Source organism: Anabrus simplex, chromosome 3 (genome assembly GCF_040414725.1).
Source record: "Anabrus simplex isolate iqAnaSimp1 chromosome 3, ASM4041472v1, whole genome shotgun sequence".
In the NCBI taxonomy this organism is placed as follows: Eukaryota; Metazoa; Arthropoda; class Insecta; order Orthoptera; family Tettigoniidae; genus Anabrus; species Anabrus simplex.
Window position 1 is genome coordinate 419,168,449 of NC_090267.1, and position 25,761 is coordinate 419,194,209.

Below are 25,761 nucleotides of genomic sequence, written 5' to 3' on the forward strand. Positions count from 1 at the left end.
TTTGGGTATGTACTATCCACCCTCAATCCCACCACCACCACCACCCCCGTTACTTCCCAAATGTTTTGGAACACGTCATTACGCCCACTCTTGCTACTCACATATTTTAAGCCCAACAGCAATCTCCTAGAAATGGAGAAACTTTTCTACAGTTAACTTCGTAACACGTCGGAATACCACAGAATGAATAAACTAGATGCCTTAACGAAGGCTGCGTGCGTTGTTGGACAGGTCATGAATACCACAAGCAACTTCATAGATTATACAGCAATTATATACAAAATCCACAGTTCTCGTCTTTTGGACAAGCAACTGAACATTGAAAATGTTCCTTCACGAAATGTGGAAAAGGGAACTTCTAGTACATGAAAAAGTAAACCATGAGATTGCTTACAATGTACACAACATATATTACTATAATTATATGCATCTTTTGTCAGATGTATTTGAGTTTCTTTCTTTTCAAACTATTTAGCTTGCTTCTTGAACTCCTCACTAATGAAAATGAAATGTCGTATGGCTTTTAGTGCCGAGATATCCCAGGACGGGTTCAGCTCGCCAGGTGCAGGTCTTTGACTCCCGTAGGCGACCTGCACGTCGTGATGAGGATGAGATGATGATGAAGACAACACATGCACCCAGCCCCCGTGCCATTGGAATTAACCAGTTAAGGTTAAAATCTCCGACCCGGGCGGGAATCGAACCCGGGACTCTCTGAACCGAAGGCCAGTACGCTGACCGTTCAGCCAACGAGTCGGACTCCTCACTAATGATGTCTATACACGTCGATTATTTCATCAGCTGTCGGACTCGTGGTTGAAACATCCTCAGCATGTATTTTCTTTTGTTTCATCCACCATATACGTTCACACACATGGCAGAATTCATTGTGATTGACAGAGAAGAAATTGGTATCCATATACTGTAATTCTCCTTTTGTAATCCCGTCGGTTTGGTTGTTCTTGTTGATGAAGTTTACGTTGCTTCTGCACTTTGATACCGCTGAAATATTTGAAGGTCGATTATCTTCATAAATGGTCTTCGTTGATCGCTTGCTATAACGACATCTTCATCCGAACGACCACTCGGTCCTGGTTCATCAATATATTTCACCACTTTAACTTTTTTTTTCCACTTTTCTGACTTATTATTGGCAACGAAATTATGTTTAACTGTTGGCGGCATAATGGCGCACGACAAGCTCACGTGATTCATTGTTAGATAACATAACCTCAAACCGGAAACACATTGGTTAAGTAGGCTAACTCTTCCACTAGAAATGCTATTGTTACATCATACATGACGCCCTTCAAATCGAACTGGAGACATTAGTTTTGTGATATTAAAAAATCTGGCACACTATTTTTTAACAAAGGATCAATCTGTTTTTGAAATATTTAAAATGAACATCGGATAATAATTGTGGAACAAGTTCGTTTTTTTAAATTGCCTTTTTTACGGGTTTTTCGTGAATAAAATTTGTACCGCAAATGATATCCAATGTTGTTGTTTTTCATTTGATAGAGCTCTCTAAAACACGCGTTTTGACATCTTCATCATTTCGCTCCCTTCAATACTTCAGTCACAATTGAGTGAAATAGTTTAACTTTACGTTTTTGCTAAAGTAGGGCCCTATACTATACTGTTTCTTAGGAAACATTTTCAATGATTAAATGAACCTTTAGTCAGTGGACAAAGAAGTGGGAAGAAACAAAAAGCTATAAAGGTAAATATTACTCAATGGTCCAATAAAATCCCCCGCGATGTCCTTGATTCGCACAATAGAATACTCGATGACGATTCATCTCGACAATCACTCGAATGCGATTCATCACGGAAGTTTCAGAAGTTATTTTTGTGGTATCAATGTGGTGGACACACCGTGATGTATATGTGTTAGCCAATCAATTCAGGACCTAAATTATCTGTTTTTTGAATGTGCACACTACCACAAACAGCAAAATATGTTGATTAAATCTCTTGTACACATTAAATAACAGTTACCATGCAGCATAATTAATACATAACTACCATCTAAAGAAAAAATTATATTCTATTATTAAGAAATATTTGACAGAAACTTATGTACAAATTTGAATGTTTTTGTATGGATCCTTAAGTAATATACTGTAAAAATTGTGCACTATTCTTAATATGTAAAATTGGTTATATATTCCAATATGTGTCAGTAAAATGTATTGAATTGCAAAGTACAAAAATTAATTTTGTAAAATCCAGATTGCTGTTTGTCTGTCAATTATCTAAAGCCAAATATATTTTTTTATTCGAGAAACTTGAGATTAAGTCCTATTAGTGTTAGTTTCAGCAACAACTAAAAACTCACCGAGCTAATAAATTTCGATGTATTTTTTAAGACCGACTTTTGAACATTTGCTTGTATTTCATTTGTTTCAGCAAATTTTTCACGCCTGATCATGTACTTCCGTTTTGAGCGTCAGATCGGGCACCATCTAATCCAGACGTTCGCTCCTAGCTCTCTGGTCGTCATGCTATCGTGGTTCAGCTTCTGGATCGGGTTGGATGCGATCCCAGGACGTGTTACTTTACTTGTTACCTCCATGTTGACACTGGTCACCATGTTCACTGGCCTCAAATCTGACATTCCCCCAGTCGCCTACGTCAAGGTGAGTATATATCTCTGAAATATAGAGCGTTTATTGCTCTAAGATATACAGCTTCCATCATTGGAATGCACCATTCTCTCCATATTTCAGATAACAGACACACTCTGGTGTACGTGAGCGAAAGTATGTGCATTTGGGATATCTTATTCATAAGTTGAAAGGAAATGAAATCTTAAAGGAAATAGATGAATATTGTTACTTGCAGTGGCGTGCACTGAACTCCAGCTATGTCAGCGCTGCAAGGGCAAAGAATTTTGTATTTACATTTTCGTATTATTTCTTAGATTTTTCTTTATCAATTTAAGGAAAACTGCAAACAGCTAAGTCAAGACAAGTACAGCTGTCTCGATAACCCGCTCGCTCTACCACAGTCCATCGTCGTAGAAGTTTTCATTCACCGCCCGAAGGGCGGGTCGGGCCTCTCAGAGGGTGACGCCCTCTCTCAGGCCGGAGAAGTGTGAGAAGGTAGGAGACGTGTTGAAGGAAAAAGATGGGAAAAGGATGATATTATTTAGTGGAAGAGAATTGATGGGGCCGCTTGGCAACGGAGATGGAAATTACGGGGGATGTGTGGAGGTTTATACAAGGGCTATTGTTGAGATGAAGAGTGAGGATGTGGATGGTCGCGGTGATGCTGCATAAAGAGGTGGTGAGGAGTCTCAGGATATCGAATGTCGGAGTCGTCTGGAAAAAAACTGGGTGGGGGAAGTGGTGGTCTGACGGGTTGACGAGTTTGGTATGGAGGAGGTGCTGGCCGGGTGCGACGACGTGTATTGTTAGTGGGATGGCTAGGGAGAGGTTTCGGAGGGGATCGAGAGGATTCAACTTGATGTAGCTGGCGGTAGATATACGCTTCCGTGCTGATGAGGCGCTGGACGTCATCTTCTGTAGGAAGACGGAGGCGGACCAGGTATGTTGGACCGTAGACGTTCTGGATCCTGAATGCTCTGCGGGCAGGGACGCCTTCTGCGTGGAGTTCACTGAGTATTTCACAGTCAGAGATGGCGGGATTGACGCCGCGGATGACACAACTATACATGGCTTGAGTTGGTGTTGGTCGTTGTGGTGTCGACGGTGATGATGCGGCGGCTGCTGAGGTAGTGGCAGGCGTGGCAGAGATTTCTTCATCAGGTTGCTGGTGTGCAAAGTAGCGGGTGGGGGTGGGGTATGTACAGAAGACTGGGTCTGTCAGGGGTTTCCGAGATCAGGAGGGACGATGACATAATTGGGGAAGGGTGAGACATATATATAGTGGTGAGAGGAACGAGAGGAACGAGAGGAGGAGTAATTGTAGACGTGGTGGTGGTGGTGGTGGTAGTGGTGGTGATGTAACAGTGGAATTGGATATAGGCCTAGACATGATGGGGAGCTGACTTTCCAATCGTGGACGCAGCTATATGAGCGTGCTTTATTGAGTCCGGCGGGGAGCTGTTTTAAAGATGTTTAGCCACCCGGCCGGCAACAAAAATGAAGAGGAGTGTACTCGGTGATTTGTCGCAGGTCGGAGCTGTCCGTATTCGGAGAGATCGACGAAAGATCCCACAGTCCAGATCTCTCCAGTGAGCTGGACTTTTGGACGGCGCGAATGAGATATGAGAGCTACCCCAGCGAAATTCAACTCTCTTGGTTGACGCATGCGCTTTAAGCCTCCTTCTTTTGGGGAGGCGGGGTGAAACCTGTTGGCCTCACTCGAGATTCACGACATATTAGGACGGCGGAGCAGCTAGCTTGGGTACAGGTTAGTTGATTTTGTTAACATTCGAAGTGTTCAGCCGATTCCCCTTCTGCAAAATCAAAAGGAGTTCGATTAGTTTCCGCCAAACATGACACCAGAGGCTACAAGAGAAAACAGTATAGCCAGTTGTACATAGTCTTGCTAATAAAAATAGCCATTTTATTAAATCAATTGTAATACAAGTATTTATTTTGGATTTCGGCACGTGTGCAGTTTTTGGGAGAGATTCATTGATGACACGTGTAAAGTATGTTTTACGATGCACGCCGACAAATATTTAGGTAGCCGAGCATGAACACAGACCTAAGCGCTAAGTAAAAGAATTTTGTATTTGGTTGCTCTGTACGAGTGGGTTTGCCTGTAATGGTGGTACCTTGTGAATTTTTGTAGCGCTCCTCTTGGATTTTAGGTGAAGTATTCGTGAGTTCTGTAGCATTCTTCGTGAATATAACAGTGGTATACGTCGTGAGGAATATTTTCCACCGTTTGTTATTGCTATACCACTCAGCAAACGAGTGAAACTGTAAAACTTCGGCGGCGTAAAAGTTACTGCTAAATTTTGTTCATTTAGTTTAGGTTAGGCGTTTTAAGTTAAAAAAATAAAAAGTTAATCCCAGTATATTTTTGTGAAAACCATGACTGTACGGGTGAAACTGTAAGTACATTATTTAAAATCTACTGTAGCTGAAGTTATGATGGCGCCGTCACTGCCGTGAATACCAATTTTTTGGAAACATGTGCGAGTGTGTGGTCGAAAATATTCTTACTCTTACTCAAGTGAGTTATAACTTCATAAGTTCTTTAATACCTATTATTGTCTTATTAATTGTCTGATCAGCTTGCTTGTTATATTTCCACGTAGTTAACGAGTGAGTTTACAAAGATAGCAATGTTGGGTTTAGAGGGACTGGTGCTACTTTTTATTCCTTTTCAGCTGGGGTAACGAATGTGTTCACCGCACGCCGCTGGTTACTTGGGTAGTAGAATAACTAACGATGGTAGAAGTAAGGAGGCAAGGGAGGCCTTTCTTAAGAAATTTGCTCACCTCGAACATTGATATGTAAGTAAGGGTGTATTCTCCCCGAAGGCAGTTCCGAACCTCCGCAAAGGTGTGCCTGAACCGGAGTTTACGTACGGTAGGGTGGCCAGTTCCTTTTCGCTCCTCCATTCCCTTACCTCCCACCAACAGCGCGTGGCAAACCATCCAAATCTTGACCACGCCAATGTTGCTTAACTTCGGACATCTCACGGGATCCTGTACATAGGAATTAGAAGAAAAGTTTTTCAACACTTTCGTCTGAAGCGTGGGATTGTATGGAAGTGAAACATTGATGATAACTAGCTCAGAAAGAAAGAGAGTAGAAGCTTTTGGAAATGTGGTGATGCAGAAGAATGCTGAAGGTGAGATGATTAGATCGAATCACAAATGAAGAGATACTGAATCGAATTCGTGAGAGGAGAATTATTTGGCGAAATTTGACCAGAAGAAGAGAAAGAATGATAGGGCACATCTGAAGACACCCAGGTTTTGTTCAGATAATCCTGAGGGAAGTGTGGGCGGTAATAACGGTAGTGGTAGACCAAGGTACGAATATGACAAATAGATTAGAGTAGATGTAGGATGCAGTATTTACGTAGAAATGAAAAGGGTAGCACTCGATAGGGTGGCATGGAAGGCTGCATCAAAACAGTCTATGGACTGATAATCCAAACAACAACGTTGGAAATAACAGATATGAATGTAGCGGGGATGATTGCTGATAAATACAAGTGGAACAATGGCAACAGGGTACTCGTAATAAGGAGATAACGGCTAAATTAGGAATGAACTCTGTGGATGAAGCACTGGGTAGAAACCGACTCCAATAATGGAGTCGTATGTGATGTATGGTTGAGGAGAGGTTACCTAAGATAACAATGGACTCAACTATAAAGAAGCAGAGACCAATGTGAAGATGGTAAGACTAAGCTAGTAATGATTTACAGAAAAGACATGAAGAAATAAACGAGTTCACAGAACTATGTGATAGCCTCCGTGGCTTAGGCGGCAGCGCACCGGCCTCTCATCACTGGGTTCCGTGGCTCGAATCCCGGTCAATCAATGTGAGATTTGTGCTGGACAAAGCGGAGGCGGGACAGGTTTTTCTCCGGGTACTCCGGTTTTCCCTGTCATATTTGATTCCAGCAACACTCTCCAGTATCATTTTTTTTCATCTGTCATTGCCCCAGAGGAGTGCGACACGCTTTGGCAGCCGGCACAGTTTCTATCCTGGCCGCTAGATGGGGCTTTATTCATTCCATTCCTGACCCGATCGAATGACTGGAAACAGGCTGTGGATTTACACAGAACGATGTAGTCGCAAATAGAATATTTGGGGACGCAAGGTTAGTTCATGAGGCTTGCAGATTGAAAGCGGAAAGGCATAACAGTCTATAATGAAGGAGATTTTCTAAATTAGCATTAAGATGAGCTATAGTAGCGTTAGTTTCGGCAATGCGATGTTCTAAATTAGTATTATATTCAGCTATACGGCGTCCTAAATTGGCAGCACTGGATTCAGTAATTTTCTAAATTAGACTAACCTTTAAAGCTTAAATGGCTGCGAGTACATTCTCCATTTTTGCAAATATATTACATGAATACTTATAAAGTGACTAATGGCAAATAATTCATTATTCACTGATTCTAAGTTGAATGTTACCATTGAAAGTCTAATGGTATAATGTCTTTACCGTCCGACTCGTTGGTTGAATGGTCAGCGTACTGGCCTTCGGTTTAGAGGGCCCCGGATTCGATTCCCGGCCGGGTCGGGGATTTTAACCTTGGTTAATTCAATGGCCCGGGGGCTGGGTGTTTGTGCTGTCCCCAACATCCCTGCAACTCATACACCACACATAACACTATCCTCCACCACAATAACACGCAGTTACCTACACATGGCAGATGCCGCCCACCCTCATCGGAGGGTCTGCCTTACAAGGGCTGCACTCGGCTAGAAATAGCCACACGAAATTAATTATGTCTTTACTAAGTTCAATCATGTAAATATTCTAACACTTAAAATAATAACCTGCTTATTAACTGCACCCTAAATTTTAAAGTTAAAGTCGAACGGTATCGTTGAATATCCACTGCAATAGTGCGCCTCTTGTGATTATTTTATTTTAACTTGAGGTCTTGAACGTCACACGCCACTTTTTTATTAACTAATCTAATCGCGTCGAGCGTGCACATGCGGGGCGCCACTTATTTTTTATCTCTCCTCTCTGTACCAGGAAATGCCCGTACTTGTTAGCTTGATGAGCATGAGATAATACGCAGGGCGTGTATGGCACATCAAATTGGAGTGGGTACAGAAAGTGAGAGGATTTGCTTTGAATGAAATTCTGAATTTTGAAACTGATTGTTTATTGTATAAAGTCAAGTTCATACCACCTCAGTACAGTGGAAGATGGATTGAGGGTGAAGTTTCTCCGTTTTGTGGCTGGCGATGTCCCGCGTTCCTCTGCTAAAACCCCCGTCCTCACCATGGAACAGCTCTCGGCACCATGGGAGCACGTACACTCCAACAAGGTTAGCTCTAGGTGTTCTTGAAGTTCTAGAAGTTCTAGAAGTTCTTGAAGGTCTAGGAGTTTAGGTCGCCGGGCTCACTCACTCAGAAGGATAATGTGAACACACACGTTTAATCCCCCTGGACGTACTGGACGGATTAGTCTGAGGGGTAATTTTTGAACTGACTTCTATGATTCCCATGAAAGGATTAAAGAAATGCAAATATACCGTGTCGAATGTCAATAGAATCGAACACGAACACTTCTTTAAGGTAAATAAACTGATCACTACTTGAGAAAATAAAGAAATTAAATTTCATGCGGCCGAATGTCAGTAGAATCGAAACCGCATTCTTCCTAACGTAAGTTACTCTTGGCACGGATTATGAGATTGTTAACACGAAACAAATAGCTCACTTGTGCTTTTTAATGTTCGAAGAAGAGAAAGCAACTATTTGTAGAGTTCTACTGTTTTACAATTGCTTTGAATGTGTTGAACCCAATTGGTTTCGATGTCATTGGCATATGATAAGATGTCATGAGAAAAAATTAGGGAAATAATATTTCGTTGTGAAGCAGGATGTACGTGGAAATTCGGCAAGCTGAATCATGCCTTATGATCTGCACGTGTAAAGGATTGGCGAGTGTTGCATCATGTAGGGCACTGGAACTTTGCATTCGATAGAGAGAGAAACTTGAAAACGAGATGAAACAGAGCTAAAGGTATCTACCGGCGGAAATTTTGAACCGACGAATCAGAAGTCAGTGCGCAAATGAGTAATGGAAATGACAGCAGTAGTAACAATATAATAACATTGCAAAGGAAGGTTGCAATCCAGAATAAATGATTATAAAATGTGAACAAGACACTTATCACCATGTTTAAATTAAAATAAAATATCCTGGCAGCTTGTGAAGTTAAATATGTGATAACCAGGTACAGGGAGTATGATTCAGTGTAAAAGGGTAGCCCTGATGTGTGTACTAGGAGTATGCGAGCCGCATGACGCCACGCGCTAATCATGAGATCACTCTGAAGTCCGGAATTGAACGGGACGGTCGCGTTTCTACAATCGTTGCTTGGAGAACGTAGAGCCGAACTGATCATGGTGATAATGGAAAATTTGGGAAATATTTGGAAAGCGATTTGTGGTGAAGATTTTAGTAAGTGAAGTTTAAATGTAAATGTAATATTATTTTCGAAAATGAATGAGAACAGATCATGAGTACCAAATTAAGTCACTTAGTAACGCAGTAGCGGCGATTGGGAATTGGAAGTAGGGGGACAAGAAAAGTACAGAAAATAAAACGTACCCGGTTTTGTGGTATATAGGGGGGCGAAAAAATAAAGATACCCGTACAAGATGTTGATGTTCTCTGAGCAAATTTCGACAGTGAGGTAAAGATTGACAGTTCACCATCTTAAGTACTGTAATAGTAGTTTTTCTGACTTTGATTCAATACCATAAATAAAACTTTCACCATAGGAAAAATATTACATACAGTATGTATTACAATTAAACAGAACTATGACGAGATTGTAAAATTAAAAATCATTTAGTATTTGACTATACACTAAGAAACTAACAGACACTAAAGAGACTGCCAGACTGACGAGTGTCCATGACATTGGCAAGAAAAATCACATATACCCCTGCTACTCTTCCTCATAGCACATGCAAAGTCTCCACAATTTGCTGTGGCGCGAGAAATGATATTTTGTGCTTTTTATCGGTAATGATTAAAGAAAATAAAGGAAGGAATGAGCTTAGAAGACAACAGGGCTTGTACAAATTTCGTTTGTTAATGATTCCTATAATTCCTTGTTTCAGCCGGCTAAAACGGAATAAAAATATAATGTATTCTCCACAAAGTAGGGGCCACTGCCCCCCTCCCCTCCCCCTAATTGCCGCTACTGCGTTGGTAGATATGCCTAATGAATAGAGGGATTGTGTTAAATCCAAACGAGGGTTGTGTCTAGTTTATTCTTCAAATAAACATAGCCACGGGCAGTAGTTAAGCAATATTCGTAGTTTTCGTGGAATGATGAGATGACATCGGTCTCATGTTGTGGAAAATGGCAGCAACATATTCAATGATGTCAGTTTACGACGGTATAGGCCATTGTTTATGTCGTATTCGCCGTAGTGCTGAAAGCATGTGTTCGTGTACAGCCATATACTGTATGTGAAGTACGTAGTAATTTGGAGCCCACTTTATAGGGTGGAAGGGTAGAGTATTTACAAAATTTATTCAACACAGTCATGACACTATAAATGGCAGTTATTTCACTTTGGCAGAAGAAGTTTACATTTGATTTTAGTTCCGTTCATTCGCACTGTAACGTAGACATATGGCAAGAAGATTGCACTATTAGACTATTAACTAACTAACCCAACTAACTAATCCCATGGCACTACAGCCCTTGAAGGGCCTTGGCTTACCAAGCGACCGCTGCTCATCCCGAAAGCCTGCAGATTACGAGATGCCGTGAGGTCAGCACGACGATTCCTCTCGGACGTTATTCTTGGCTTTCTAGATCGGGCCCGATATCTCACCGTCGGATAGCTACTCAATTCTAATCACGTAGGCTGAGTGGACCTCGAACCAGCCCTCAGATCCAGGTAAAATTCGCTGACCTGAACGGGAATCGAACCCGGGGCCTCCGGGTAAAGACTGTTAACACAGGAGTGAAATTAGTCCCATTCACTCACGCTGTCTTGTTTATGTTCAAACACGAATAATAATACTGGTAAGACTTTATAACAATTTGATCGTGAAAATTAGTTTCGTTCACTGATAGTTTTAGATTCATTTAAAGGTAACGTGAAATCAAATTTATTCACACGTGAAGTTTTAATGCTTCCTAACATTCAAATTCCACTTGAGAAAATACAAGTCCTGATGCACTGTTTGAGATTTTAAGTTTGCTATTAGCAAAAATATTTCTGTCACCTTGAGATATTTAAAGTACCGCACTTCTCGACTCTACGACTGCGTTCGTCGTGACTATTGAAATGCTTCAAAGTTATTCTCACCATAATTTAGTAGAGCTGAAACCGTAGACTTTGACTCCGCAGTATTACATCGTAGCACCAACTTCCAGCAGCTAACCGTCCTGGTTGGGCTGTGGAATGAGACAAGTGCCTAATGCCGGTATCCGGGCCTTTATTTATACTCAATTCGCCGGACGCGTCATAGAATTCAGTCAATTCTTCTACCTACAACTTCTCTAATCCTCAGCGGATTTTTACGAGACTTGGTAATCTTGTAGGCTGTAACCTAAGGCATATGGTGATGTTACCCTCATAGTTATATTATTATCATTACTCTAGTAATTGACGATAGAAAGAATCAAATGTTTGATACGTGACGTGGAAAGCTGCTCGCTCCAAGCTCCTCACTCAAGCGCAGCACGTATTTTAAAACTTGCAAACTTCGTGCAGCAACGCTGGACTAGCGTTTCTGGTACAGTATGTATGTATGTATTTTTCTCATCGCATGGATGACATCACAAACATCCATTTATACAATTAAAATTTTAGGGTTTTTTTTTCAATTATTTTATTCTTATCCGTTTCAGGTTAACTCAAGACCATATCAGCTTTAACTTTCTTATCTAGTTCTTCCCACCATCATGGGAGTATAAACCTCACTGATAGTTCTAGGTTCATTTAAAGGTACCAAGCTCGATAGCTGCAGTCGCTTAAGTGCGGCCAGTATCCAGTAATCGGGAGATAGTGGGTTCGAGCCCCACTGTCTGCAGCCCTGAAGATGATTTTCCGTGGTTTACCATTTTCACACCAGGCAAATGCCGGGGCTGTACCTTAATTAAGGCCACGGCTGTTTCCTTCCACTTCCTAGGTCTTTCCTATCCCATCGCCGCCATAAGACATATTTGTGTCGGTGCGACGTAAAGCAAGTAGAAAAAAAATAGCTAAATGCTATCGTGAAATCACATTTATTCACACGTGAAGTTTTAATGTTTCCTTACAATCAAGTTCCACTTGATAAAATACAAGTCCTGATGCGCTGTTTATGATTTTAAGTTTGCTATCAGCAAAAATAGGTTTTAAGATACCGGTACGTATTATTTCCGCTTAATTGATTGGTGCTTTACAGGAAGACCAAAACGGTTACTTAATGTTTCCGTATATATTACTGATTTTCTGTAAAATCAACAGACTTTTTGAAAAAACACCCGTTTATTTTGAACAGTTTATATCCAGGGCACTTTTTGTTTACTATTGTAATTACGGAGCATATTACTGTTATGGTGCTTTTGTTCTGTCACTGTCTCCCTAGAAGCTCGGTTTGTATGAGAACGCAGGGGCCCGACCACAACAACTCATATTCCGCCAACATAATGACATGACGCGATTTACATCATCATTCGGGTAAACGCATATTTGTCCGTTGCGTAGCGAACCTACCTGCTTAATAGTGCGCCGGAAAAAACAGGAAATGTTGTTACTTTTATTTATTTTTTCTTTACAATCTGCTTTTCGTCACACAGATACATATAGGACTTACTGCGACGATTGGATAGGAAAGGCCCAGGAGTAGGAATGAAACAGCCGTGGCCTTAATTCAGGTACAGCCCCAGCATTTGCCTAGAGTAAAAATGGGAAACCACGAAAAACCATATTCAGAGCTGCCGACAGTGAGGCTCGAACCCACGCTCCTCTCTCCCCGCCTATTTGTTCACCCGGCCATCTCGCCGCGCGCCCATATACATGCATACATACATCTGATACTTATGTAGAGTGTAGAGTTCATTACCAGCTGTAAAAGATGTGTTCTTCTTTGTCACAGGCACTGGACCTCTGGATGGCTGGCTGCATGGTGTTCGTGTTCGCGGCGCTTGGGGAGTTTGTCGTCGTCAAGGTATTGGACGTTCGCTACCAGCTAGAGAAGACTTCTCGAGTATCTTCGCTTCCTCGCATTCTGCCCATGGTGAGCGCGTCTTCATCCCATCCAGTTTTAAATGTATAGTTAACGGTCTCCATGGGCATGGGACCGAGCTGTCTGTGGAGAGATGGCGTGGAATGATATTAGTAGACGAATAAGTTGTGTCTTCAAAAGTAGGAAAGATCATATGAATATAAAGTTGGAATTCAAGACGACAAATTGGGACAAATATTCGTTTATAGGAAGGGGAATTAAGGATTGGAATAACTTACCAAGGGAGATGTTCAATAAATTTCCAATTTCTTTGGAATTATTTAAGAAAAGACTAGGAAAACAACAGATATTGAATCTGCCACCTGGGCGACTGCCCTAAGTGCAGATCAGTAGTGATTGATTGACACAAAATATTCCTCTCAATGTCCTAAAAATATGTTTAAGTGAGACAATGGGCTTCATTTTGACATTAGGAAAATATCGACATATCTGCAACGGGTAGTACAGCTAGTCAACTATAGGCCTATATGAGACAGTTCCCCTGTCCAGACAAAAATGTTTCGAAGACTAGAAAGCCTCAGAGGCTGGAAGGTAGGTTGCTGATAACCAGAGCGGATTTTAACATATTTGCATCTTTCATTCTTTGGTTCCAAATCGTATGCTATCATCATATACATGCGTTCCAGGTTATTTCCAACCAAAATACAAGATTTTATGATGCATATACATACATACTGAAGTGGTTCAGGCATATGTCGTTTTTTAGCGCATATTGTGCCCTTCCAAAGGCACCAAATGCGGTGATCCTCTTCCTTCCTCTGTGCGCCGGCTGCTCCTGTAATGAATGACATTTAAATGATACTCACCGCTGCATGTAGACTCTTCTTCCTCAGTCGCGGTGCGTCCGATAATATTCCACGGGTTATAGGCCACACGTCGATCGGGGAATGAGGAGATGAAAAGATGGGGTAAACTAAACTATAAATGACGGTACCCAAAGACTGAATTAAACTTTAAATAACAAACTGATTTATTGAACAAAGTGCAAAGTGCCAAAATTAAAATAAACTAGTGAAAATAAACAAAGTGAAATGAAATGAAATTAAAAAAGAAGATCTACCTCACAATAACTCAATTAATTGCCTAAATAAATTAACTGAAGGTCGATCAAATTTAAATTATTCCAGGTTACGTCGACACTGTCTATAAGACGATGACGTGAATAAATCAAAACTCTGGTCAGAAAATACCACCTCATTTGAAATACTGAATTGTAATACATAAAAAAATGTCTATCGAAATAAACTAGTGAGAGGTGTTTGTCAAATATCTAACACATGTGACTCAGTTGGGAAAAACCCAATTCTAAATAATCATGGACTGCACTAACCATGAGTAACAAATAAGAAAAAGAATTTCGAGAAACAACCATGAACATTGTACTTGATCTACTGCATAACCATTGCCACATTTCAAACTACTCGTGGTTGAAACAAGAAATTATAATTATTGAAATATGAACCTGAGTGTTACAATCACTCATTTAATTATTTAAACTTCACTTGCATGACTGTGATAGCCTGGACTTCTTAAAATATTCAAATGATTAGGCCAAGTGCCTCATGTTGACATTTCAAATGAAAGCGATCCTTTTACATTAAAATTTTACTTAATTTGCCGCTGACTGCATTTCATTACGAACTCATTATTTGTGGTACCACCACTAGATGGAGGCAGATCCCATCTCATTTACCTCATTCATTTGCGGCATTTCTGATACAACTGGTTTATTAAAGATCGCTTCATTTCCTAATCGAAACGTAGTGGATTTCTAAGACTTGGTAATTACTGAATGTCTGGTAGGAGCATACCACTACTATGGTTTTGACTATGAACTAATCGATGATCCCTTATCCTAGCACATGAAATCTTATTTACATAATTAGACCTGTTAATGGAGAAACACTGCTCCAACAAAAAAATACTGAAATCAAAAATAGCCTAACTACACCTATCTATTTACACCAAATCAAATACAAATAATTCACGTATGATCAGATCCTACAAATAACACGGTGATAAAAGATACACAAGGAAAGAATAATAATAAACAAATCTAGATCCCAACATCGCTGCCTGCTGAAAGTTAATAGAAATAAATAAATAAAATGCGCACATATCGGAGTCTAAAGGAAATTTACCCCGCTACAAGTAGCAAAATGTTGTGAATTTGACGGCAATCTTCTAACCTCAGACGAAAAATGTCTGGCCATGACACTATTCAGCCTTTATGGACAATAATTACTGGTATTACATGTCATCCATGACTCTACATGACTGTCAAAATATACATTGATTCGTCGCTCCGCTCATATATTACCTCGTGCTATAACTCGCATATTTTGCCGAGCATCTACTTTCCCTGGAACTATTTGAAACAATACAGGCTCCTGCCTACAATCATAATCCATGTCGTTACATATTTAACACTCTTTGTTAAATTATTCATCTCTCAATTCTATTTACTCATTATCATTCTCGACGTAGTAACTCATAATACGGCCTCGCTCATATCCGGCGGGCGAAATATCTGTCGTACACATCTCTATTTCTTACGACAGTTCATGACATGGTCCAAATCTCATATTTCCATTATCAACGCAGATCATCAGGGATATTATTCACTTAGCTCGATCTTTAGATCATTCTCTGCTTCACATATTACAAAATATCAGAGCTGACTTATCAATGGCTTCATGTCACTAACTGTTTACTAAAATGACGAGATTGCCTCTCAAAAACACAGCTATTGAAAAATGTGTAACCGCAACTACACACATAAATAAATATTCGCGTGTCCACCAAATCGTCACAAAAATACACGGTAAAAAGCTACCGGAAACGGTCATCTGAATGATGATTACACAACATAAACAAACTGAATGCGCAAGTAGCAAAAGTAAGCATTAAAATCAACAAGGCGGCATCTACAAAAATAACTTCAACAGAAATATCGCTCATAACTAACGTTATAATAACATGATTATTATTATTATTATTATTATAAATCTGCATTAGACTCGTTGAAATCTCATAATATAGCATTCTAATCTGTCAAAGTGACATACTCCAAAATGATCCATGAATAATATGCAAACACATTTACTTCAAGAAAGTGCGCGAATAACCCTAGCTCACACTTATTATTATTATTATTATTATTATTATTATTATTATTATTATTATTATTATTATTATTATTATTATTATTATTATTATTATTATATTATGTGAATTATTTACAATCCTATCTAACAGTCTAAGCTACATTTGATCATCGATTGGTCCATAGTCCTACATATTTATTCATACATGATTTTTGCTCATTACCTTGGTGATGGAGGCAGGTTGGATCATCCTCCGGGCTCTGTCATGATGAATTAGAATTCCATCTTGAAGCTGATGTGGTATTCCGAATTATCACACACGCATACTTGATACATTTTTATAAAGGCGTTACACACGTTCACACTTACATAAACACTCGCATTTTCTAGCACTTCAGTGAAGATTATACAATAGCACTGCATAACACCTGACGTGAAGTCGAAAGTTTTCTCTCCGCTACCTGCCTGTCGTCTCCTGCTGGTCACACACCCCTCTCAGTTTGTTTGTTTAAGGCTTACCGGTTGTTCACCTCTTCGGAACATAACAGTGTACTCAAGGTCTAAACATCGCGGCCTTCCATCAGTGAAACAAAGTCATTCTCCTCCCTGTCTGCTTTAACTAGTTTCGCCCCGTAACATCTCGCTTGCCATAACAGTTCGTTGAAAGTGATGAAAACAAGCTAAAAGTACTGTTTCCAATGATGTGTGGAGCAATTGTATGCTAATCGTCCTCCAAAGTAAACAAATATCCAAACTACACGTGGATTAGAAACTTTATGGAGTTACGTGTTGCGACATGTTCCATTGTCCCTCTCGGTTGGTTGTGTAAGTTCATTTAAGGCAAGTGTTGAAAAGTGTAGCTATTGCCTGTTATCTCTGCATAAATTCAAATAAAATAAATGTTTCTTAAAGTGTTCATTTCTCCTGAAATATTACTCTCCCAAGTAAATACATGGCTCACTCGGATGCCAACAAGTGTCTCTGATCGCTTTCCTACCAGACTCAGAATTCACAAAGAAACGTTCATACAAGACTGAACTCACTCCGTACAAGACTGAATTTGAAAGCTGCCACACACACCGACTGAATTAACTGACACACACTGAAGATTCACTACTCTGCTCGTTGGTTTTGTAATCAGTTCTCCCCCCACTTCGAAAATAGTTCTGTGGAAGGGATGTGGCGTAGTAATCTAGCACTTGGGAGCGCTTTATCACACATCCGTAGGTTAAAGCTTTAAGGAATATGTACAAAATCTTCCTAATTTCGGTCTGACTTACTTGTTATATTGCGCCGTGGGAAACGATCACAGGATAATCCACACGACGGCGCGCGTCACCGGCGTTATTTTCTTTCTGCGAATGGTCTCTTCTCGCCATGATAGTTCGATTCCTGGGTAATACCACTCTTCCGTGTAAAGTTAAAATTTTCTTAATTGACCACTAATTAATCACACATTTGCACCGATAAATTTTCAAATATTATTAGGAAGTCAGGACACTGTTTTTCATAACTACTCCGGGCTCCAAATAGCAAAATACTGGTTGTAGATTCCCGCTATGACAAAAAATTTAAATTTGCAATTTTGTGATTGGCTGAGATGTTCGCGCTCTCTGCAGCTTGGATGCTTCCATTTTCTGCCAAGGGTTGACGGGTATTATCGTTGTCTCTCTCGCACTTCTAACTAGGTCAGGCTCACCGCGTGATCTTCCCGTGAGAACCAAGTAGAAAGTTGCCACTCCTTGCCGGCACCATAAACGTTATTGGATGTAGCACTCAGGCCAGTCTATAAGCTGTTCGTGCCATAAGAAAAGTTTTGAGGATCTCCTAGCCGTCTGACTGGCGCCAGAAGGTTGCTTTGTGACTGCCAGCTTTCACAGCCTACTGTAGTATTCCAATATGCGAAATATTCAACTTTTAATTCATAAATTAATTACGCAAATTCGCTTATGGGTGCAATATGAAAGCATATGTTGTTGATTTTTTTAGCAGTTTGGTGCTTAAAACAAGATCAAGAACGGAAAATTGGAAAATTAGGTTCAGAATAGATGGAGACATTGAAACCCATCATAGTTTATACGGTATGCGCCAAAATATACGGTACTGAAATTTGTACAGCTCTCATGTGCATGTCCGTTTGTCGGCGTATCGTTGCATCAGCATTATGTGCTTCCTAGTAGTGCAAAGAACGTTGTGTTGTGAGGTCTGAGTTGAAAATTGGTCTCAAGCGGAGGAAAAGTTTTCATAGTGGAGTATTGTTTTCGATCGTACGGAAATGGCAATCAAAGCGGGCCGAGCTTGAAGTTAGTGGCAGAACAATGTCGCGAACTATTTAATACGTTGGCACAAAGCAACACAATTATGCTGCCTATTGTTATGGAATTTCGTCGTACTGCTAGTGTATTGAGTAACGGACGGGAAGGTCTGGTAGGCGAGTAACTGTGTCTACAAATGAGAATCATGGACGTGTCCTCAATCTGGTGTTGGAGTCACCAAAACAAAGTCTTTGAGAGCAAGATTGCATGCTAGGACGGTGTATTGAGCAAGATTGTTGTTCTTGATGTACGAGGATCCATATTTCTTGCTCATTGTGTCGTTCTTTGATTAAAATCACATTCAAAGGGACGGTTTTATCGATCACCAAACAACTCGGGTTTTTTTTCTGTTTCGAGAAGCCAGACATAGTGGGCGTGAAAACGATATAAGTTAGTATGCAGTGTCAGCAAACGGTGTGCTAAGTCCGTACTTCATTGAGGATGGTGATGTATACCCAGGAACGTTATAGCAATATGGAGGTCAGGCCATTTATTCGGAATCTATGACGTTTTGTCGTGCCAGGAGCCTTCGGATGGATAGACAGTGGTTTCAGCAGGACGGAGCGACCTGTCTCTGGCCATACTGCACGAAACTTTTCCAGGACGAATCATTTACCGTGGGACTGAGTTCAACTACCCATCATAGGCTTTTCTTAAATAATTTATCTAACATATCCCTTGGAAAATTATTCCAATATTTAATTCCTTTTCCTGTGAACTAATATCTGCCCCAATTTATCCTCTTGAATTCCTACTTTATCTTCATGTTTTGATTTTCCTACTTTTAAAATCTCTACTCAAGCTTATTCAACTACTGATTGCACTCCACGCCATCTCTCTACTGAGAGCTCAGAACATTCCTCTTAGTCGAGCTGCTCGTCTCCTTACTCGTAAGTCTTCCCAGCTCAAAGCTTGCAAAATTTTCGTAACACATACTTTTGTCGGAAATCACCCCAGTCGTACAGTCACTCAAAAAAATAATGAGGGCATGGTATTGTATCAGTTCCTCGCAGACACACTTTTCTCAGAAACAATAAAATTGAAGACATTATATGGGCTTTGGGCTCATACCGTGTCAAGGAAACAAGATGAAACTAGAACTTTGGTCCGCGTCTTCATAAGATCAATCACCACTGATCTGCATTTAGGCTGTGATCAAGTTCGCAGATCCCCTAGTATCTTCTTCTGAAAGCTCTCTGGGAAACGTAATGAGTTTCACCTTGTTTCCATGAAACGGCATATCACGGCTACAAGTTATGGGGCGTGAAAGCATCGATGTTAACAATAAAATTGAACGTACCGTACAGACCATAATGTTTTTGTGGGTATTCACATGGTTTGTGTCTACATGGGAGATAAATTATTCATTTCTTTCTTAATCTGTTCACCCTCCAGGGTTGATTTTTTTCCCTCAGGCTCAGCGAGGAATCCCACCTCTACCGTCTCAAGGGCAGTGTAATGGAGAGCGAGACTTTGGGTCGGGGGATAAAACTGGGGAGGATGACCAGTACCTCGCCCACGCTGCCTCACCGGTTATGTAAACAGGGGCCTTGTGAGGGAATGGGAAGATTGGAAGGGATGTACAAGGAAGAGGGAAGAAAGTGCCCGTGCCTTAAGTTAGTTACCATCCCGGCATTTGCCTGGAGGAGTAGTGGGAAACCACGGAAAACCACTTCGAGGATGGCTGAGGGGGCAATCGAACCCCATCCCCACCCCCGCCCTACTCAGTTTACTTACCGAGGCTGAGTGGACCCCGTTCCAGTCCTCGTACCATTTTCAAATTTCGTGGCAGAGCCGGGAATCAAACCCGGACCTCCGGGGGTGGCAGCTAATCATGTTAACCACTACACTACAGACGGGGGACATTATATTTTCATAATAATAAAATTAAGTAATAAACTATTAATGCGAGAAACATACAATACTATGCGTTCAGCGCTGGATATCTACGGTTTCTTTTACGACACTTGGAATGTGATTTAGTTAATTAAACTTTGGGATAATATTTTGTACTAATAAATGAAGAACAAATCTAAAAGTATTTTTTGTCAATTTCATGCACATGCTTTCTTCAAAAACATCATTTTTGTGTTTTTCTGCAACTTACTTTTTAATGTAAAATCAGAGAACGTTTTATTCTCCCACACTCTCGCTACACTTTAGCTGATACTGGAACACATGGCCGTACCCAGGGGACAGATTAGGAGGTTCAAACCCCCTCCGAAATAAAAGTGAACTTGACAAATTTCAACAGCATATACGGATTTTGAAAGAGCCTACAATAAATTAGAAATGTTATAAAAACAAGCATTTGTAAAATAAACAATTGAATTTAACCTATAAAATCTGAATCATCTTTTTAATGTTTATCTATGAATATAATTAATAAATTTACTGAAAACATAAAGGGTTGATGACCTTCGATGTTAGGCCCCTTTAAACAAGCATCGCAAGCTCAAGAAAGCACAAATGGACATTTTGATTTTTGTGAGATATACTAATTTTTTCTCTTTTTTGTTCTTAATTCATTTTGCACCATAAAAATCAATTTCAATAAACATACAGAATTTTCATGTTATCGAGCTGCTACAAGATTTTATTTTTAAAATGAATCAAACCTCTAAATATTTTTAATACTTACAGAGAAACATATTGTTACCTCCATTTTTAGACAAAACAGAAATCTTTGTGTCGCACTGCACGCACGTGTTAAAGCGTGTTCTGGCCGCCAGGCCGCTATGAATTTACCTCTCTACTTCATCCGCTGAGTTGCAAAGGGTACTGACAGCTCTGCAACTATTTCAAACTTTTCTTTCTGTAAAACCTATTTGAACGTTTTAAAAAATTACTGTAGTTTTTTGTTTTCGGAAGCCCCTCCCCGCCCCCAATCCTAATCCTCTCCGGAAAAAGTTCCTGGGTATGGTCTTGCTGGATCAGGTACTAGTTTTAAATATTTTACGTCCATTTAGATATTTTCAACACCAACTGTTTTCTTTCCTTTCCAGCGTATCCAGGCAATGGAGAAATCTCAGTGCGTAACAGCGTGGGATGTAGAGACTCCAGGTGTTCGACTACGGAAACCCAGTCTTAGTCTGAAGAACCGTCGCTTCTTGCAAATGGCTTGGATGGACCGTCGCACAGGAGAAGAGAAAGTTCTTTGGAAGGAGATAGACCGACAGTCACGGATCATATTTCCGGCTTTCTTTCTCATCTTTGTGGTGTTCTACTGGCCTATCCTTCTACTGAAGAAATCACAAATGTCAGGGGGATAGCATTTTGTTTTCATGTTTACCTAAAGAATGAAGACTCTTTAAAACTTAGAACCGTGAGAGTTAATGAATGGGTTTTAAGAGTCATATTGTGGGTCAGTGACCGGCACCCGGTACGGATTGTTCCTCAATAGTGAAATATACTAATAACATTTCAAGTGAGGGCAATTTCATGGGAAGTCATTTGAGCTATACGGCTAGAGCCCACCAGGGTGAAACCTGAGAGGGTAACATTTTCTTGCAGATGATGGAAGTGCATCAAGACCAGTGCAGCACTCTGTACAATGAAAGAAACTTATCAAAATGATACAAGGTCTGCTGCGGGATGCAATTAGTTACGTTACAAAGCACAAATGCATATTTATTCTTGCTTAAAGCTTCAGATAGAATGCAACGGATTTGTTTAGCAGAAGTGGAATTTAGAAGCTTTACAAAATTAACTCTGGCCTGTGCTTTTCTCTGTACTTGTAAATCTTTCCCGGCTTGTATTATTCTATTCCCTTGATTACATTGTATATTTGATACCAAGGATTCATTGGCATGAGCTGTAAACATCCGTGAGATTACAAAATGACTATAATTTACAGGTTATTGCCACGTCAGTTTATATTCGGTCATACTGCCATAATAACAAAAAATGTTGCAGTGTCTTAGGAGGACAATAAAATGTTTGAAGTGGTAATTTGCAGTGTTATTTTGGTGAACATCGAAATGTATGAAAACTTTCCTACGGTGAGAGCATTTGAACTAAGAACCAGCAGCGTGTTGTTTTTTTTTTTTTCCAATCCGCAAGCGTGACAGTCGTTACTGTGTATCGGCAGAATTCAGCAGCGGTGATTCAACCACACAACACTATCATTAACTGTTTTAATAATATGTTATTTACCAGTCTTATGAAAGGAGATGTTAAAACTGCCCACCCTCACTGTCGACAAAAATGTGGCAAGTCCTTACATCACTCGCAGTAGTTCGCGGTGCGTAAAGTTGTCAATTTTCCAAACATTTACCAAAGTCATCTCATTTTTCCTCGGTAAGAACTCTAGGCGTTTACTTTCTTATGGTGAACACTTCTAATAGACAGGAGACAATGGTACGATGATAAACGAGGTTAAAAGTGTCAGGTTGTGAGTTTCACTAATAGGAAAAGCCCTCTCACAAGGAGATGCCAAACCGTGAGTCCAACCGATTTCAACGAGCTTCAATGTGCCTGTTGGGGGACACTCAACAGTAACTCGTGTATAAGTGTTTAGGTCAAAGAAAATGAAAACCTACAACCTGTTTTCCAGTCATTGACCGGGTCAGGGATGTGATGAATGAAACATATATAGGCTGTTACTACAATGGGGTCACCACTCCCAAGGTGATTTATTGATGAGTGATAAATGCTATGAAATGATAATGGAGAGTGTTGCTGGAATGATAGATGACAGGGAAAACCGGAGTACCCGGAGAAAAACCTGTCCCGCCTCCGCTTTGTCCAGCACAAATCAAACATGGAGTGACCGAGATTTGAACCACGGTATCCAGCGGTGAGAGGCCGACGCGCTGCCGTCTGAGCCACGGAGGCTCCCTGTTTAGGTCAATACGCTTTCGTTTTCGAAAAAAATGAGATCAAATGTCATGACGCGGGATCCAAGTGGAGGTGATAGAACACTAAAAGGCGAACAAATTCGATTTTACTTTAACACGTCAGATCCGCAAACTAATAATTTTCGAAAAATTGATGGGTCCTCGATTCCAATGCAACGCATAGGCCTATATAATTGGAGAACTACACCGCAGTCAAACAGAGTGGTGGCCGAGTAGTTACCGTACTTATCTGCGAACCTCGACGACGTGAGTTCGAGTCTCTTCGCAGCTATGTTTCTTATACAAAATAAATTAATAATTGAGGGCACGTGAAGATTAAAATGCCAAAAAGTACGCAAATTGTATTACACTTTATTTTCTACCTGAAATCCATATAGGCCTAAACGTTCTCACTGTTAGTTATGGATCTCTCTCTCTCTCTCTCTCTCTCTCTCCTCTATGTTAATTTGAGGTACAAAATAAAATTCACTGCAGTTTGCCTAATGGTTTTATTATCATCACGTCCCCTCAAATAATAATTTATTTTGTACAAGAAATATAGCTACGTCGAGATTCGAACTCATGTCGTCGAGGTTCGCAGACAAGTTCCACTTGGCGCCACCACTCCGGTTCACTGCGATGTAACTCTCCGAGTACATATGCGTTGTCCTGGAATATGGGATTCATCAATTTTTCGTAAATTTTGTCGCGGACCTAATATGATTAAGTACAATGTGATAGCCTTTTTAGTGTTCTATCACCGCCACCTGGTCCGAAATGGATCCTGCATCACGACATTTGTTCTCATTTTTTTCGATAACGAAAGAGTATTGACCTAAACCCTTATACACGAGTTACTGTTGAGTGTTCCCCAACAGGTACATCGAAGCTCGTTGAAATCGGTCTGGCCTCTCCTCGTACATATAATTACTGCGTTCATGGGGTGAAAGTTCCTGTAAGAACCAAGGTGTTAATATAAGGAAAGATCTTCACTGGGGTCATCACATAAACTGTGTTGTAAATAAAGGGTACAGATCTCTGCACATGGTTACGAGGATATTTAGGTGTTGTGGTAAGGATATAAAGGAGAGGGCATATAAGTCTCTGGTAAGACCCCAACCAGGGTATGGTTCCAGTATATGGGAGCTTCGTCAGGATTACTTGATTCAAGAAATGGAAACAATCAAAAAAAAAAGCACCTTGATTTGTTCTGTGTGATTCCCGACGAAAATGTCGCAAAGTTTGGGTTGGAAAGACTTGAGAGAAAGGAGACGAGCTGCTCGACAAAGTGGAGAGATGGCGTGGAACGGGATTAGTAGATCAGTAAGAAAAGACTGGATAAACAACAGATAGGGAATCTGCCACCTAGACGACTGCCCTAAATGCCGATCAGTGGTGATTGATTGATTGATTGATTGATTGATTGATTGATTGATTGATTGATTGATTGATTGATTGATTGATTGATTGATTGATTGATTGATTGATTGATTGATTGATTGATTGATTGATTGATTGATTGATTGATTGATTGATTGATTGATTGATTGATTGATTGATTGATTGATTGATTGATTGATTGATTGATTGATTGATTGATTGATTGATTGATTGATTGATTGATTGACACATACTTCCTTTCTTGAAATCGTGTTTGGTCTTGACGGGCTGACTGAGAACACATATGCCTCATAAATAAACGCAAGTTCTGCAACTGAGCCATACCTTAACCCTCGACTAGCATTGTGAAGACTTTGGTACGTAAATGGCGTTGTGGGGTCGAAAATGATACCATAGGATGGATGACCACAAACACTTTTATTTAAGTTTCAAAAGTAAATACTCATCAATTATGTTTCCTTATATATTTGTATTACCTACAATGAGAAATTAACATATTGACTGATTATAGATTGTGAGATAATGCACAATTGTTTCATCGTCATTGATTTTAAAAGAAAATCGCACTCCCATGAATTAAACTTAAATGAAAACAAATTTTAAATGTTCATTGCTCCAAAGCAAATTCAAAGGTACATTTAAATATTATAGTATACAAAACTTATAAAACCTTTGAATTTCACAGACATTTACGTCACTTTTACAACCACTTAAAACCCACTACACATCGTCTTCTCCACAAACCTTACACACCGCGGAACGGCAAGTTTGGCAGGTTGGACGGTCACATTTCACACAGTACTGATTTGTCCTTTTTCAGCAGAGTGAGAATACAGTGCACATCACTTCCTTTTTGAGTTTTGATTGGATGATTGCACCTTTGGGACAGTTTCCTTATTAAAAATTCTTGACACTACCATTCGCAGTTCTTTCGGAAATCTGTGATTGACAAGTCTTTCATTGAGGTAGGGTTCAGTTACTTGTCCGTCCAGTGTTTCCAGTTACTTGTCCGTCCAGTGTTTCCAGAAACTGAAAGCTAGTGACAGGCATGTAGTTTTTGAGGGATATCTGTACACTGAAAGAATTTATTCCCAAAATACCGAGAATGGTGAAGAAAATCGAGAGAGGCCATCTGCACGTCCTGATCCTAGGATCACACACTGACATGCCAGGGCAAGATATGGAAGCCATAGCAAGGCTTAC

At 40.2% G+C, this 25,761-nt stretch overlaps 1 protein-coding gene across 1 annotated transcript in view; it reads left to right on the forward strand.

Moving 5' to 3' along the window:
• The window catches only part of alka (alkaliphile), a 202,881-nt gene extending 177,323 nt beyond the window's left edge, over positions 1-25,558 (forward strand). Inside the window, exons 8-10 of the mRNA XM_067144574.2 lie at positions 2,416-2,645; positions 12,748-12,888; positions 21,325-25,558. Coding sequence (XP_067000675.1) covers positions 2,416-2,645; positions 12,748-12,888; positions 21,325-21,591 — 638 coding nt within the window. The 3' untranslated portion in view covers positions 21,592-25,558. The remainder of the gene's footprint in view (positions 1-2,415; positions 2,646-12,747; positions 12,889-21,324) is intronic.
• Positions 25,559-25,761: the final 203 nt, after the last annotated feature.